This window comes from Misgurnus anguillicaudatus, chromosome 6 (assembly GCF_027580225.2).
Source record: "Misgurnus anguillicaudatus chromosome 6, ASM2758022v2, whole genome shotgun sequence".
Taxonomy (NCBI): Eukaryota; Metazoa; Chordata; class Actinopteri; order Cypriniformes; family Cobitidae; genus Misgurnus; species Misgurnus anguillicaudatus.
The window spans coordinates 14,327,174-14,344,797 of NC_073342.2; the positions used below are offsets into that span (position 1 = coordinate 14,327,174).

The 17,624-nt window shown below is 37.4% G+C and overlaps 1 protein-coding gene across 1 annotated transcript in view; it reads right to left on the reverse strand.

Annotated features, from left to right (window-relative positions):
- Window positions 1-4,003: 4,003 nt before the first annotated feature.
- The window catches only part of lrp5 (low density lipoprotein receptor-related protein 5), a 75,420-nt gene continuing 61,799 nt past the window's right edge, over window positions 4,004-17,624 (reverse strand). The window contains exons 15-24 of the mRNA XM_055192036.2: window positions 17,393-17,595; window positions 14,357-14,547; window positions 13,586-13,795; window positions 12,317-12,442; window positions 11,416-11,652; window positions 11,142-11,252; window positions 10,801-11,034; window positions 10,587-10,729; window positions 10,358-10,455; window positions 4,004-5,688 (exon numbers count right to left, since the gene is read on the reverse strand). Coding sequence (XP_055048011.2) covers window positions 5,427-5,688; window positions 10,358-10,455; window positions 10,587-10,729; window positions 10,801-11,034; window positions 11,142-11,252; window positions 11,416-11,652; window positions 12,317-12,442; window positions 13,586-13,795; window positions 14,357-14,547; window positions 17,393-17,595 — 1,815 coding nt within the window. The 3' untranslated portion in view covers window positions 4,004-5,426. The remainder of the gene's footprint in view (window positions 5,689-10,357; window positions 10,456-10,586; window positions 10,730-10,800; window positions 11,035-11,141; window positions 11,253-11,415; window positions 11,653-12,316; window positions 12,443-13,585; window positions 13,796-14,356; window positions 14,548-17,392; window positions 17,596-17,624) is intronic.

Here is a 17,624-nt window from a genome sequence, read left to right on the forward strand (position 1 = left end):
TAATGTGTTTCATATGTGTCAAATTAGGCCTGTGATTGCACTGTTTCTTATTAAGGACATCCACGAGCATGTGAGTTTTTTATGAGCAAAACCATGAAACACGTGGACGTGGTTTAGACAAATCAAACATGTGTGCATACGATTGGCTAAGAAAATTTTGCCTCTTCTAATCACAGATTATGTCATGGAAATTGCATGGACTGAATGTTCAGATGTATTGTGGGCCATTTCTCTTTTACATTTCCTCATTTGTACAACAGCATAGCTGTCAGTTATCAGCTTTGGACATACTGTTCTTGTCTTCAAAAGTTACTTGAAGATGTAGGCTACATAAACAACTTCTGTGAATTATTTCTGACTAATACTAAGATATTTGTAATTAATTTAATTTATAATAAATAAATAAATAAAAGTAATAATAACATAGAAGAACCATTAATTTTTACTAAGGTGCTCTCCTCCTTCACACACACAAATTTTAGGTAGTTTAAGACCCAACATACAGGCAGTTGTGTGATTATCCTGACATGTGTAAGCACGTTCCCACGTACCTTTCATCCAAGGCTTGTTGTAGTTCCTCTACTACACATTTCATAAACAAAGAGGGACAGATGGATACATGGAGGGGTGTCGATATTCCCTTCCCCCTTTGGCCCAGTCAGGGAGCCTCATAACATGTGTTTAGTTCGGTCATGTGTGTGAACGCAGCTCCTCAAGATGAAAAATGAGAAACAGGAATGTACGTTTACATCTCAGCTGCTGTGTTTGACAAGTTTAATGGCCCCAGTCAGTTTACTCACATACTGAAAGTCATTTTTAAGCTTTTACAATATATATATATATATATATATATATATATATATATATATACACATATATATTATATATATATTCAGTGGACCAATTCATTATTTGAAATGTATGGAATTGTATAAAATGTATTCAAATGTAAATAATGATATTGCTAGAGTTGCATTAACCTGATCATTACATTATGAAACCAAAATACTATCATTATGAAAAAGAAAATATTTACATTTATGAATTCAGCAGATACTTTTATCCAAAGAGTGCATGAATATGGACGGTATACATTTTATAAATATGTGAACTATAAATGGAAAAAAATAAAATAATGAATAAAATAATCATACTGTACATTATCAAACTGAATGTTGTGTTTGATGAATTTAATGTTACTGATTTGAAAATAAATATCACTTTCTAGACCTTTTTTGTATTATGAGTAATTTTCATGAAAATAGTGCCACAATTCAAAGTGTTCGACAGACAGTTGAAGGAAGAACAAATAGCTTCTTTATGCAAAATATATATTTTTTTATGTATTTATGAGGATATAAACGTCACATGTTCCAGCTAAAAGACTGATGTATTATGGTTATGGTTATACATTAGACAAATAACAGGAGGTTATGTCATTCATGTTTGGTTCCAGTTACCACACGAGGGCAGCAAAGGACAAAATAACTTCTGCATGAAACACTGGACCTCCACACACCTTTAATTTATCATCTACGTATTTCAATAACAGGTCACAATGGAGTTTGGAGTAGTCTAAAGCAGTGGTTTTAAACATTTTTAAGCATGCACACCCAGGATGCATCCCTTCTCGCCCCCCAAAGACAATTCATGACATAAAACAATCTCAATCCTTAGAATTTGAATTAAACAAAACATATAAAATGATACAATGTCTACATTTTATCTAAAATGTAGTGCTGACAAATGATTAATCACGAGATTACTCGTATACAAAATACAAGTTTGTGTTTGCATAATATATGTTTATGTCCTGTGTGTAATTATTATGCATATATAAAACCACACACATGCATGTATAAATGTAAGAAAAATATATATACACACAGTACAGGCAAACATAAACTTTTATTTTGTATGCGATTAATCGCAATCAATTGTTTAACAGCCCGACTAAAATTATATCTTTCTGAGGAGTGATTACACAGACAGAATTCATGATAAAATAATGTATATAAAATGTTTTATAAAATGTCATAAAACATGGTCCCCTCAGCACCACCTCACACCCCCCAGTTTGAGAACCACTTATCTAAAGTGATTCTGCAATCTTAGTCATGTAATTTTGATAACCTCTGGAAAGATCAATTCAGTTAACTCTCTGAAGTCTCTGAATGTGTGGTGTAGTATTGGCTGTTGTCAATTACAAACCCCTTTGAGTAACTTGTGGTTAAATCATCAAGGGCAAAAACTAAATATGCCTCTTTGGGTTTAAACTGCATCTTTTGAAGACCCACTGAATTGACATTCTGGAATTTGATGGGAAGCTAAAGTGCAGAGTGATGTCATAAAATAATTTATCAGAATTTGTAGAAGTGACAGACTGTTAAAGGATTAGTCAAATGTCTTAAAAAAAATCCAGATAATTTACTCACTACCATGTCATCCAAAATGTTGATGTTGTTCAGTCGAGAAGAAATTATGTTTTTTTAGGAAAACATTCCAGGATTTTTCTCATTTTAATGGACTTTAATGGACCCCAACACTTAAAGCCACACTATGTAGTTTCCATGTAAAAATGATTTACAGCTCCCCCATGTGGTTGAAAAGCGCAACAGTGCCTGGTATCAGACAGTCTTCTGCAGGCAGGGGGAGAGCCGGGGCTGTGTGCTCTACCCTCCACCGCCACTTTCAGAGTGTGCTTGTAGCAGCTAGGAGGCTGTTCAGGTTGCAGCAACAGTACAATTTGTCCAGTTAAAGGTTGTTCTATCACTGAAATAATTTTAGAGACATTATTTAAAGGTAAAAAAACTACATAGTGTTGCTTTAACAGTTTTAATGCAGTTTAAAATTGCAGTTTCAAAGGACTCTAAACGATCTCAAACGAGGCATACGGTTCTTCGGTTCTTATCTAGCAAAACGATTGTCATCTTTGACAAAAAAAATGCACTTTTAAACCACAACGAGAGTCTATCTCCGGTCCTGTGAGGCGCCAGCGTGACCTCACGCAATACGTCATCACGTCAAGAGGTCACAGGAGACGTATCAAAACTATGCCCCAGTGTTCACAAGTGTGGAGAAAGAGAACCGTTCCGACGTTGTTGTATGTTGAATGATACTAATTAATGTCTTTGTGTCGGTTTATTGTTAAAAATGGTCCGCAAATGTGTGTTTCATATATGTAACATGTGACCTTTCCATGGCATTACGCAATTACGCGAGGTCGCACTGACGCGTAACAGGACCGGAGATAGATGAGAAATTGTGGTTTAAAAGTGCATATTTTTAATTTTTCTTGTAAAAAATGACAATCGTTTCGCTAGACCCTTATGCCTCGTTTGGGATCGTTTAGAGTCCTTTGAAACTCAGTTGAAACTGCAATTTTAAAGGTGCAGTGTGTAAATTTTAGTGGCATCTATCTGTAGAAAAATGGTGGCACAAAATGGTGACTTCCATGTAAGGGGACTCTTTTGTATGTAGATAAAAAGGTCTCATTCTAAGGTAATAAACACATAACGGTTCATTAAGAAAGGTCTTTATACACCACTGATAATATAGTTTTGTATATTATTTAGCATTTCTGTCAAGAGATCCTTCTAAAAATTACACACTGCACCTTTAAACTGCATTAAAACTGTTAAGTGTTGGGGTCCATTAAAGTCCATTAAAATTAGAAAAATCCTGGAATGTTTTCCTCAAAAAACATAATTTCTTCTTGACTTAACAAAGAAAGAAATCAACATTTTGGATGACATGGTAGTGAGTAAATTATCTAGATTTTTTTTTTAGAAAATGGACTAATCCTTTAAGTTTTGAATGACTGTATCTTTTAAATGCAAATTGTGTCTGTGTTGTGGAGCACACTTGTTTAGATATTCTTAAGGGAAACATTTTCAGAATAAAAACAAAAATAAGAATTTTGATTTCATGGGGACTTTAACATACAAGTTTTGATCTCTGATCAGGTGAATACATTCAAATCGATACAAAAAAGACAAAAAAGTAATATTTCTTAAAATAGAACCTTTATTATATAAAATGCTTTTGATACAAAAATTGTCACAAGTTTGCATTTGTACGGCATTTGTACATAAAACACAGACTTTGATGTTGCACTGAAGAGCAAAGAGCCTCCAGTGTGAGTGGATGGTTTGATTTATACAGGTCAAAACCAAAGTATATATAATTCAAACGCACGCAATTCAGTCACATTCAAATCGAATGACATGTTATATAGCTTAATGCTGAGTTGCATTACCTGTTACACTCATCTTTGTTATATTTTAAGAATGATTTCACTTGTGGGATTATCTAATAACGGCTTAAAAACATTGTTACATGAATTCATGTATGGCTGTAAAGATGATGTTTTTATTATTTAGCTGATCTGATCTATTAAATCTAGTTAAGTGCTTAATTTGGCAAAAATAATCAAGACCATTTTGATCAAAATGTACTCCATGACATGTTTGTATCTACTGTTCATGTAACAGGAAAATACAGATGAACACAAAACTACACTTTTCTAGGTTGCATGTGTGATGAATTACAAAGCAGAGTTTGTTACCATAGTGCTATGGTACCCCTTAATCATAGCTTACTGTAACTATTATTATTATTATTATTAGTTTTCTTAAATAGACACCAACGCTGAGTTCAGTCTGAGATCTGATGAAATCCAGGTAGTTGCTGCCTCTTTAAGACAGAAGTTTAAACCACACACAATATTGGCTCGCATAACATAAAGTACATGCACTCCTTCAAAATAATTTCACATGTATATTCATATACGACTATACACAACTGAAGATCTTTGCTATGAGAGATTAATAGCATGGCATTTATAACAATTACATAATGGTCTATGGTCAGTTTCATTATAAACATGTTTTAGCTGGCTGTTTTCATTCATTATTTACAGTTAAAGATATATGTACAATAGCAGCAGACACACTTTTGGTAAACAGGACATATAAACCAAACATATGCTTGGAATCGTATCATTTTCACATAGAACGTAAATCGAACGGACATTACAGAAAATTATTATTTACCTAATTACACATATGTACAACTCCATTGCAGGATCTTATTTTGGCGTTTTCTTGATGATTTGGTTTTTATACTACCTATAAGCATTTTAACTCATTTTAATTGCTATTAACTTAAAAAAGCATTGATAAATCCATCCTGAAACAGTAATCTGAAGATGATGACTCGCATATCGAAGAGCTCTCATTGGGGGGCGTACGAACCGTCGGCTCAATCGTCCAAGCGGTGCCGGAAATGTTCCGTTTGCGAATATCCTTGTGTTCCCCGCAGAGCTGAAACGTTTCTCGAATGAGCGTGTAAAAAAAAAAGAATAAAATAAAATCTTTGTTTCGACTATTTAAAATTATTTACAAGGCGTGGCTGCTTGCCGGGTGTCATGATGAGTCTGTGCAGGGCGAGGGAGGCGGGGGACACAGGTGAAAGTAGCTGCGCTCGGTGGAGGGCGAGGGAGGGCAGCTCTCCTCGGCTGACATGTATTGGCTCCGTGGCGTTGGGGGTGGGGGGTAGGGGTCAGAGTCTGAATTAAGGTCCATGTAGTACTTATTGCTTTTCCACCGGCTGGTGGTGTAGTCGCTGTCGCACACGTCTGTGCTGCAGGGGGTGGTGGGGGGCGCGACTCCTCGCATCACATAAGGCCTGTCGGAGGAAAATATGTTGAGGTTATTGTTTCTGTAGCAACATGATGGATTTCCTTTTGTTGTTAATTAATATACAGAAACATTCAGTAATCCTTCATTCATCCATTTATCTGTCCATCCATCCATCTATCTATCCATCCATCCATAAGTCTATCTATCCATCCATCCATCTTTACAGCTCTCTTTCTCTCTCTACATCCATCCTCTATATTAATCATAAACTTACTGTCTATCCATTCATCCACCCACCCATCTCTACACTTCTCTTTCTCTCTATATCCATCCATCCAGTCATCTGTTTATCCATTCATCCGTCCATACATCCATATGTCTATCCATCTATCCATCCACCCATTCGTCCATCGATCCATCCGTCCGTCCATATGTCCATCTATCCATATGTCCATCTATCTAGCCATCCATATGTCCATCTGTCTGTCTATCCATCCATCCATCCATCCATCCCCTTAAGCCTTATACTCTCTCTCTTTCTCTCTCTACATCCATCCATCCTCTATATTAATCATACACTTATTATCTACAGTTCTCTCTCTCAATCTATCCATCTCTATAGCCATCTCTGTCTCTTTCTCTCTCTACATCCATCCATCCTCTATATGAATCATAAACTGGTAAGACCTGGCTTGTGTCTATCCATCCATTCATCTGTTTATCCATCCATCTATCTATCATCCATCCCTTTAGCCCTACAGTCTCTCTCTTTCTCTATCTACATCCATTCATCCAATATATGAATCATAAAACGGTAAGAACTGGATTGATTCTATCCATCATCTGTCTATCCATCCATCAATACATCCTCATCTGTCTATCTATCATCTATCTATCTATCCATCCATCTATCTGTCTATCCATCCATCCCATCCATCCATCCATCCATCCATCCATCCATCCATTCCTTAAGCCTTATAGTCTCCCTCTTTCTCTCTCTACATCCATCCATCCTCTATATTAATCATACACTTATTGTCTATCTATCTATCCACCCAAACCCACCCACTTCTACAGTTCTCTCTCTCAATCTATCCATCTCTATAGCTATCTCTGTATCTTTCTCTCTCTTCATCCATCCATCCTCTATATGAATCATAAACTGGTAAGACCTGGCTTGTGTCTATCCATCAATCCATCCATTCATCTGTTTATCCATCCATCTATCTATCATCCATCCCTTTAGCCCTACAGTCTCTCTCTTTCTCTATCTACATCCATCCATCCACTATATGAATCATAAACTGGTAAGACCTGGCTTGAGTCTATCCATCATCTGTCTATCCATCCATCCATCCTCATCTGTCTATCATCTATCTGTCTATCCATTCATCTATGTGTCTATCTATCCATCCCATCCATCCATCCATCCATCCATCCATCCATCCATCCATTCCTTAAGCCTTATAGTCTCTCTCTTTCTCTCTCTACATCCATCCATCCTCTATATTAATCATACACTTATTGTCTATCTATCTATCCACCCCAAACCCACCCACTTCTACAGTTCTCTCTCTCAATCTATCCATCTCTATAGCTATCTCTGTCTCTTTCTCTCTCTACATCCATCCATCCTCTATATGAATCATAAACTGGTAAGACCTGGCTTGTGTCTATCCATCAATCCATCATTCATCTGTTTATCCATCCATCTATCTATCATCCATCCCTTTAGCCCTATAGTCTCTCTCTCTCTTTCTCTATCTACATCCATCCATCCACTATATGAATCATAAACCGGTAAGACCTGGCTTGAGTCTATCCATCATCTGTCTATCCTTCCATCCATCCTCATCTGTCTATCTATCATCTATCTGTCTATCCATCCATCTATTTGTCTATCCATCCATCCCATCCATCCATCCATCCATCCATCCATCCATCCATCCCTTAAGCCTTATAGTCTCTCTCTTTCTCTCTCTACATCCATCCATCCTCTATATTAATCATACACTTATTGTCTATCTATCTATCCACCCCAAACCCACCCACTTCTACAGTTCTCTCTCTCAATCTATCCATCTCTATAGCTATCTCTATCTCTTTCTCTCTCTACATCCATCCATCCTCTATATGAATCATAAACTGGTAAGACCTGGCTTGTGTCTATCCATCAATCCATCCATTCATCTGTTTATCCATCCATCTATCTATCATCCATCCCTTTAGCCCTATAGTCTCTCTCTTTCTCTATCTACATCCATCCATCCACTATATGAATCATAAACCGGTAAGACCTGGCTTGAGTCTATCCATCATCTGTCTATCCATCCATCCTCATCTGTCTGTCTGTCTGTCTGTCTATCTATCTATCTATCTATCTATCTATCTATCTATCTATCTATCTATCTATCTATCTATCTATCTATCTATCTATCTATCTATCTATCTATCTATCTATCTATCTATCTATCTATCTATCTATCTATCTATCTATCTATCTATCTGTCTATCTATCTGTCTATCTATCTGTCTGTCTGTCTATCTGTCCCTTCGTCTATCTGAGTCTATCTATCTGTCTGTCTGTCTATCTGTCTGTCTATCCATCTATCTATCCATCCATCCATCCATCCATCCATCCATCCATCCATCCATCCATCCATCCATCCATCCATCCATCCATCCATCCATCCATCCATCTCTCTCCCTTGGTCTCTTTTTCTCTCTATATCCATTCATCCTCTATATTATTCATACACATACTGTCTATCCATCCATAAACCCAGACACCCATCTCTACAGCTCTCTCTCTTTCTCTCTCTACATCCATCCATCCATCCATCCATCCTCTATATTAATCATAAACTTACTGTCTATCCATTCATCCACCCCCACCCACCCACCCATCTCTACACTTCTCTTTCTCTCTATATCCATCCATCCATCCATCCATCCATCTGTTTATCCATCCATCCGTCCATATGTCTATCCATCTATCCATCCACCCATTCGTCCATCCATCCATCCGTCCGTCCATATGTCCATCTATCTATCCATCCATATGTTAATCTGTCTGTCTATCTATCTATCTATCTATCTATCCATCCATCCATCTATCTATCTATCCCTTAAGCCTTATAGTCTCTCTCTTTCTCACTCTACATCCATCCATCCTCTATATTAATCATACACTTATTGTCTATCTATCTATCCACCCAAACCCACCCACTTCCACAATTCTCTCTCTCAATCTATCCATCTCTATAGCCATCTATCTCTGTCTCTTTCTCTCTCTTCATCCATCCATCCTCTATATGAATCATAAACTTGTAAGACCTGGCTTGTGTCTATCCATCAATCCACCCATTCATCTGTTTATCCATCCATCTATCTATCTATCTTCCATCCCTTTAGCCCTATAGTCTCTCTCTTTCTCTATCTACATCCATCCATCCACTATATGAATCATAAACCGGTAAGACCTGGCTTGAGTCTATCCATCCATCCATCCTCATCTGTCTATCTATCATCTATCTGTCTATCCATCAATCTATCTGTCTATGCATCCTCTATATTAATCATAAATGTACTGTCTATCTATCCATTCATCCACCCACCCACCCCCATCTCTACAGTTCTCTTTCTCTTTCTTATTCTCTCTATCTCTCTACATCCATCCATCTGTCCATCCTCTATATGAATCATAAATTGGTAAGATCTGGCTTGTGTCTATCCATCAATCCATCCATTTATCGGTTTATCCAGCCATCCATCCATCCTCCATATGTCTATCTATCCATCCATCCATCCATCCATCCAGTTCTCGTTCTCTTTCTCTCTCTCTACATCCATCCATCCATCCGTCCATCCTCTATATGAATCATAAATTGGTAATACCTGGCTTGTGTCTATCCATCAATCTATCCATTTATCTGTTTATCCAGCCATCCATCCATCTGTCTGTCTATCTATACATCCATATGTCTGTTTGTCTATCTATGTCTGTCTGTCTATCTATCTATCTATCTGCCTGTCTATTTGTCTGTCTGTTCCTATGTCTGTCTATCTATCCATCCATATGTCAGTCTGTTTATACATCCATCCATCCATCCCATTAGCACTATAGTCTCTCTTTTTCTCTCTCCATCCATCCATATTTACAGCTTTCTCTCCCTCTGTCTCTTTCTTTCTCTACCTTCATCCATCCATCCATCCTCTAAGTTAATCATAAACTTACTATCTATCCATCCACCCATCAGTGTGGCTCCCTTTCCATGTCTCTATCTCTCTACATACATCCGTCCATCATCTTAATGAATCATTAACTTCCTATCTACAGTATCTATCCATCTCTCCATTCATCCATCCAACTCTACAGCTCTCCCTGTCTGTCTATCTATTTATCAATCAGTCTCTCTTCATCCATCTACCCATTCATTCAACCATGTATGTATGTATGTATGTATGTATGTACATACATATATTCGTTACATGAATCATAAACTGGTAAGACCTGGTTTATGTCGGTCTGTCTATCTCTCTTAATCCATCCATCCGTCCATCATGAATCATGAACTGGTAATTCAATCATCCATCCATCCATCCATCCATCCATCCATCCATCCATCCATCCATCCATCTTTCATCTTTCATCTTACTGTCTCTCTCTCTCTCTCTCTCTATCCATCATATATCTATATGAATCATAAACTCACCTGTAAGACCTGGTTGTGGAAGGGCTGTTGGAGGAATAAAATACTTCTGCATTGTAAAGCGAGCGATCTGTCGCTGGCGACGGAGGAGGGTTGAGAATCTACACACAGAATAAATAAATAAAACAATATGCATCATTAACCACGCTGAACCAGATAATATCACAATGAATCTAAACCAATGCAATCACACATTGCCCTAAAATCAATAAACCAAGAAACACTGCAGTACCTGCGGGTAAAATGCTCCTTTGGTGCTGGATGAGCTACTGGACGAAGCTCCCGTCACATGGTTCCTGTCGTAAAGTGGCGCCCCGCTACTGCTACTGCCCATGAGACTCACTGAACTCATCATGGACTTCCCACAGGAGATACCTGCCAAACAGAGAGGGATTAAGCACCTGCACCTTCCTCACAGCACTCATCAACATCACATGTGTATTTACCTGTAAAAGTGGCGTGCTGTGAGTTTGTAGGCGCTATGAAGTTGAGGGGTACGTGTGGGGTCCCACTGATGTACTCATGTGGAAAGCCACCGTTGGGACCCTTGTAGTGGCGACACACGACCCTCTGACACACAAAACACATGCCTCCCATCACGAACACAGAGAGGATGATGCCGATGACGGGCCCGATGGTACTGCTGTGGCGAGGGGGATCGTTGGGGGTGGATGTGAAATCTGTCAAACGTACAAAGGTGTTAGATGATGTAATGAATTGGTGGGTTCGGATAATGTCTAGTTGATCAAATTAACTTCTGGTATGGTTTAATGTATGGTAAACGTACCACAGAAAAGCTCATCAGAGTTGTCTGCGCAGTCTGGGTAAGAGTCACATTGTTGTTTCTTCAGAATACACTGATTGTTGCCACAGCGGAACTGATTGGGCATACAAATGGCTGATGGGGAAAAAAACAAAATAGATATCAGAATGCAAATTAGTTATATATAAACTTATGTAACGCATTTCTGCTTGTGAATATCGTTGCGGGAAACCACATACAGTACAAGTGGGTGCTTGTTTTTCAATATAATATCTAGGAAATTAAAATCCTGACGTACTGTCGCAATCCTGCTCATCCGAACCGTCGGCGCAGTCAGGTTCTCCGTTGCACCGCAGTTGAGCATCCACACACTGGCCTTTGTCACACTGGAACTGGAGCTCGGAGCACATAGGGCAGTTCATTTCGTCGCTGTGGTCCGCGCATTCGGCAATGCCATCGCAGCGCCACGCCATGGGGATGCAGTCGATCTCACCGGTGGCACAAGTGAACTGATCACTAGAGCATGTAGGAGGTTCTGAAAGGGGTTGTGGGTAAATATGTCATTGAATGATTTGCACATGCCAAACATTTGAGGAGGATTATCCTAGTCCCAGACTAAAATGCATGTTTGAGCTGCCTTAATAAAAAAAAATCTTGGACTGACATTTCTTAACATATATCATTGTTTTGTCTTAAGATGCACACCAGTATTGTTTTTTTGGAAGATTTGTTTGTAAAAACGACTTAAAAGTCCTAATATAGCTAAGGTATATTTTAGTACTGGCAAAGATTATTTGCAATTAATCGCATAAAAAATAAAAGTGATTTTTGGCATAATATACGAGTGTGTGCTTTGTGTAATTATTATGTATATATAAATACATACACACATTCATATGTATTAAAGAAACATTTACATGTGCATATATATTTTTATATATTCTATATGATATATAAATAAATTAAAATTATATCAAAATAAAACATTTCTGAAATGAATATGAATATATGTATGTGTGTGTGGTTAAATATACATAATAATTACACCCAGCACACACTCATATATTATGCCAACGATGACTTTTATTTTGTATGCGATTAATCTTTGCCCAGCACTAGTATATTTCTGAATTAATCTAAAACCTATCTGGGAAATGTTTTAGGCACAGATATACATGTGTATGTGTGACATCATGTACCTCCACAGCTAAGTAGATTTTGCAGGAGGACCAGGTGCATGGGACACGAGCAGCGTGGCGTCCCATCTCCTTTAGCGATACAGATGTGAGAGCAGCCTCCGTTGTCACGGGAACACGGGTGGGATGCTGTAAATGAGATGGGCAGGGAAATTGTAATATTGATTTGAAGCTGTTGACCAATCAGCATTCAGGAAAACTGTCCCAAATGTTGAAGACAATCTCGTAAAAAAGAATAATAAACCTCATGAAAACAAATAAATTGACTTTCCTAAAACATTTAACTATAAAAATTAGTTCTCTTAATGTCTATGAATAATCTTACACTGATTATAATGGTAAAAGAATTAGTCAATTTTCTTAAAAAAAAAATCCAGATAATTTACTCACCACAATTTTATCCAAAATGTTGATGTCTTTCTTTGTTCAGTCCAGAAGAAATTATGTTTTTTGAGGAAAACATTGCAGGATTTTTCTCATTTTAGTGGACTTTAATGGACCCAATACTTAACAGTTTTAATGCAGTTTAAAATTGCAGTTTTAAAAGAGTTTCAAAGGACGATCCCAAACGAGGCATAAGGGTCTTATCTAGCGAAACGATTGTCATTTTTGATAAGAAAAACAAAAAATATGCACTTCTAAACCACAACTTCTCGTCTATTTCCGGTTCTGTGAAGCACCAGCTCGACCTCACATAATTGTGTAATGCCGTGGAAAGTTCACGTGTTACATATATGAAACGCACATTTGTTGACCATTTAAACAATAAACTGACACAAAGACATTAATTACTATCGTTCGACATACAACAACGTCAGAACGGTCCTCTTTCTCCACACTTGTAAACACTGGGGCGTAGTTTCGCATACGTCATCCTTGACGTGATGACATTGCCGGCGTGTCACAGGACCGGAGATAGACGAGAAGTTGTGGTTTAAAAGTGCATTTTTTTATTTTTCTTGTTAAAAATGACAATCGTTTTGCTAGAAAAGACCCTTATGCCTCGTTTGGGATCATTAAGAGTCCTTTGAAACTGCAATTTTAAACTGCATTAAAACTGTTACGTGTTGGGGTCCATTAAAGTGAGAAAAATCCTGGAAGGTTTTCCTCAAAAAACAATTTCTTCTCGACTGAACAAAAAAAAGACATCAACATTTTGGATGAAGTGGTGATGAGTAAATTATCAGTTTTTTTTTTTTAATTGACAAATCCTTTAAGTAAAAAAGCTGCGATTTTTTAAAAACTGCCAAACAGAAGTTGAGGTCAATTTACCAAACTCCTCTGGCTCCATGTACTCGACTGCATGAATGCCGGTCAGGTACTGGATCCGGCCCTGAATTCGGGTTCGCTTCTCGCCGGTCAGCTTGTCGACGCGTTCGATCATCTGCTGTTGTTTGTCGATCCAGTAAAGGTGATCGCCCAAGACCGTCACACCCACGGGCTGCAGGATATTGGAGTCCTGGAGAACGATCCGATTGGCTCCTGAGAACCAAACGCAGAGTCATAATTCTGTCCGAACATTCAGGTTACCCATCATAAATCTTATGTTCGGCTGCAGAGGGGGACGTTGTTGTGTAAGGAGATTAGTCGGAGCTTTAGGTGCGATGATCTGTCTCAAGCCGACATCAAACATCAGAGCTTAGCGTCTGGAGAGGCTTTGCTGCCTGGCAGCCCATTGACAACAATAAAGTAAAAGACGTCAGCCAAACCATTTTGTGTGAGGAAGAAACTCAAACAACCCCAAGAAAGTGCATTAACGGATATTGAAATGAACTGAGTTATGAATAAGTATGTTAGAAATATATAGACGTGAACGATTGTAATCCAATAAAAAAAAAATTTGCGCAATTTGCGCTTAAAAAACGAAGTTAGCGTACCGCTTAATTGTTGATCATAAATATGTTGTGTATCTGTCTTTCTCCATTAGGACTTTAGTCTTGCACAACTGAAATAACTTACTAATGTGATTTAATTAATAAGAAAATCTTAAGCCTATATAAAGTACAACCAGACATTATTAGAAATGCAAAAACTAGTACTTACCAGACAGGTCACTGCTTTCAATGCGCTTCAAGTCAGCATCCGCCCAAAACAGTTTTCCCAGCTTGTTGTCCAGAGCCAGGGCTACGGGCCGGATCAGTCCGGTCGTGAAAAGAGACTCACGCTCCGTCCCATCCAAAGACGCGCCTTCGATTTTAGCCGAGCGATCTTGTAACGTGGTAAAATACATGTACCTGTCAGGGAAAAAATGGTTTGTGGGTTAACTATATCCAATAAAAAAAGATTTTGTAAACACAATATAACTTACATAAACTACAATTCGCGAATATTTGTTATACAACAGCATTACATTATAAACATAATCTGGTTGTTTGGATAAACACTCGACTTTGAAAGACGTTGTCGTACATTTGTTTTGACTGCGTGTGAGAAAATGTTGTATATCTTTCGCATCACAAAAGCTAATGTTATGTCTCAGGCTGAGTTTGTGATAAATCTCAAAGGTGGGTTTGCTTCGCTGTTTTCAGTTTCTGTCTGGGAAACCTACTATTTGCATCTGCTAGCAATTTTCTTCAGTTCAAAGAAAAGTACGGAGATGTCAACATTTCTGCCAATACAGCGCATAAGAGTCGTCAAAAATTTGATGAAATATTACAGCACCAGAGCAGGTCACTTTAAAAGCAACACAGCTTCTGCTTATAAAAGATATATACATTATATCTACAGTTTATACGTATACGAAAATGGTGACGTAATGGTTTGGCCGATGGATTAAAACAGCCGATGTGTTATGCATTCAGCATCTGACTTCACTATACAGTATGCATCATTTTGCATACCTGCGAAGTTAAACAAAACCTTATGCTGGATGCTTTGAAGATATTGTTTTGATCTTTACCAACTGAAAACGTTTGATCACCGGGCACAAACAACAAATATATTAAATCTGATTTAAAAGAACATCAATCTTTTGATCCAGTTTCAACAGAGTTTTGGATCCAGATCCGTTAAACAGCTTATATGCGAGGTAAACATAATGCCGATGCTGTTGGCGAAGGGCTTGCACAAGATCTTGGACAGCAGCGCTAAAGCAAAACCCAGAACAGATCACGCACACCTAATCAAAAGCAGGCGTCGAAGTCCAAAATAAAAAAAGCATGAAACAACTTCTCTTTAGGCTTTTTAGACCAAGCAGATAAAACTTATTTGCCAGAAAAGTAAAACATGTTGATTATATCGACATCTTTAATATAGAAAGATGGATAAGATGAATTTAGGGATGGATAAGATGAATGCAATGCTTAAAAACATTAAATGAACGATAACAAATGAGGCAAAAAAATGGCTGCACTATAATCGGTAACACTTAAAATATTTAAGGTTTTTATCAGCTTAAATTTTCTCACTTTAACTGAAAAACGTTAAAAAACATACTTCAATGGGAAAAACCTTAAAAAAAATTAAGCTTTCTCCAATTAAAGAGGACACATTGCAAGACTTTTTAAAAATGTACACTGCAAAAAATTATTTTCAAGAAAAAAATTCTTAGTATTTTTGTCTTGTTTTCAGTAAAAATATCTAAAAAATTCTTAAATTAAGATGTTTTATGCACAAAATCTCCTAAATTTGATATTTTTGGTCTAAAAACTAGACTTATTTTCTTGGGTCGTTTTAATCGAGAAAAAGCATCTTAATTAAAGAATTTTTTTTAGATATTTTTACTGAAAACAAGACAAAAATACTAAGACATTTTTTCTTGACAATCACTTTTTGCAGTGCACACTGCCAAAAATGACTTTCTTACTATTTTTGTCTTGTTTTCAGTAAAAATATCTAAAAATTCTTAAATTAAGATGCTTTTTCTTGATGAGCAAAACGACCCAAGAAAATAAGTCTAGTTTTTAGACCAAAAAATATAAAATTTAAGTGATTTTGTGCATAAAACTTGTAAGCAAAAAATCTGCCACTGGGGTAAGCAAAAAATCTTGAACATTTTTCTTAAACACTAAATTCAAGGAAAAAAATCAAGGAAAAAATTGCTTACCCCATTGGCAGATTTTTTGCTTGTTTTATGCACAAAATCACTTAAATTTGATATTTTTGGTCTAAAAACTAGACTTATTTTCTTTAACATGGAAAAAGTCAGATTGTCATGAGAGTTCCCCTTTAAAAAAAAACTACAATTGAAGTAATTTTTAAGTTAATCCAACTTTTACTTTTTAAAGTGTGATTCCAGTGAAACATTGTTAAAACAATACGATCTACTTAGGGATAAAAAGTAAAACTATAAACACTATAAAATGGCAAAATTTGAAGCACACCGACATTACGCATCTGTTTTCATGCTGTAAAGCTATTTTTGCTCTATAGTAGCCGAGGATCCCTCTGCCTCAACCCAAGGAGTTTTCGATGGTAAGACGCAAATAGAAAAAAAACACAGTTGACAATCGCACTAACAATGGGACACACAATTACAGTGCAGGCAGCCAACGCCTGCGCACGGTCGACCCACTAGGTGTCACGGCAGTTCGGAGACCGCAGCGGGCCATCTGTTCCACATATCTGCCTGGCTGGAATTACAGTTTTCCAACAAACGAAAGCAATGGCGTAGTGCCCCGTCATTAGGGAATCCAGTTCTGCACCGTAATTTCAAGTCCACCATATATCAATGGACACTTGATAAGGTGCTGCTATGTTTATGGAACGGGGCCAAACCAAAGCTGGATAACTAAATCTGAAACCCTTTCTGGACTAAGAAAATGAAATCAAATGTTGGTTGTAATAAAAAAACATGCATTTTCGAAGTGAGATGTTTTTAAGATGTTAAGTTTCTTTCTAAATACAGGTTTCTGTGGCTATTGTGTCTTGTTTGTCATCCTTATCTTTAACCAAAATCTGGTAAGAAATCTCCACTTTAATAAAACAATAATGCTCTCTGAAATGTGTCATATTGTGAATTTAAAATGGGACAAACTAGATCTAAATCTTGTTCGTTGAACAACACGTTCATATTTATTGTGAGCCACACAAACAACCTTTCATTGCTATCGAAAACTCCATATACTATACGCTCCTTACCCTTTCTCAGCATTCACCACAATAGCTCGTGGTTTCTCCACGTCGTCTTTCAGGACCTCACCGACGACATGTCCGTCCATGCGATGGATGTTGATGGTGTTGGTGGTCTCGCATGTCCAGTAGACAGTGCGGCTGTAAGGGTCCAGACTCAGGTCGTGAGGTTGTTTCGGGTGGAGGCTATTTGGGGTCATTACAGTAGACTCCTGAAGAAATTGTAAATAAAATTATAATT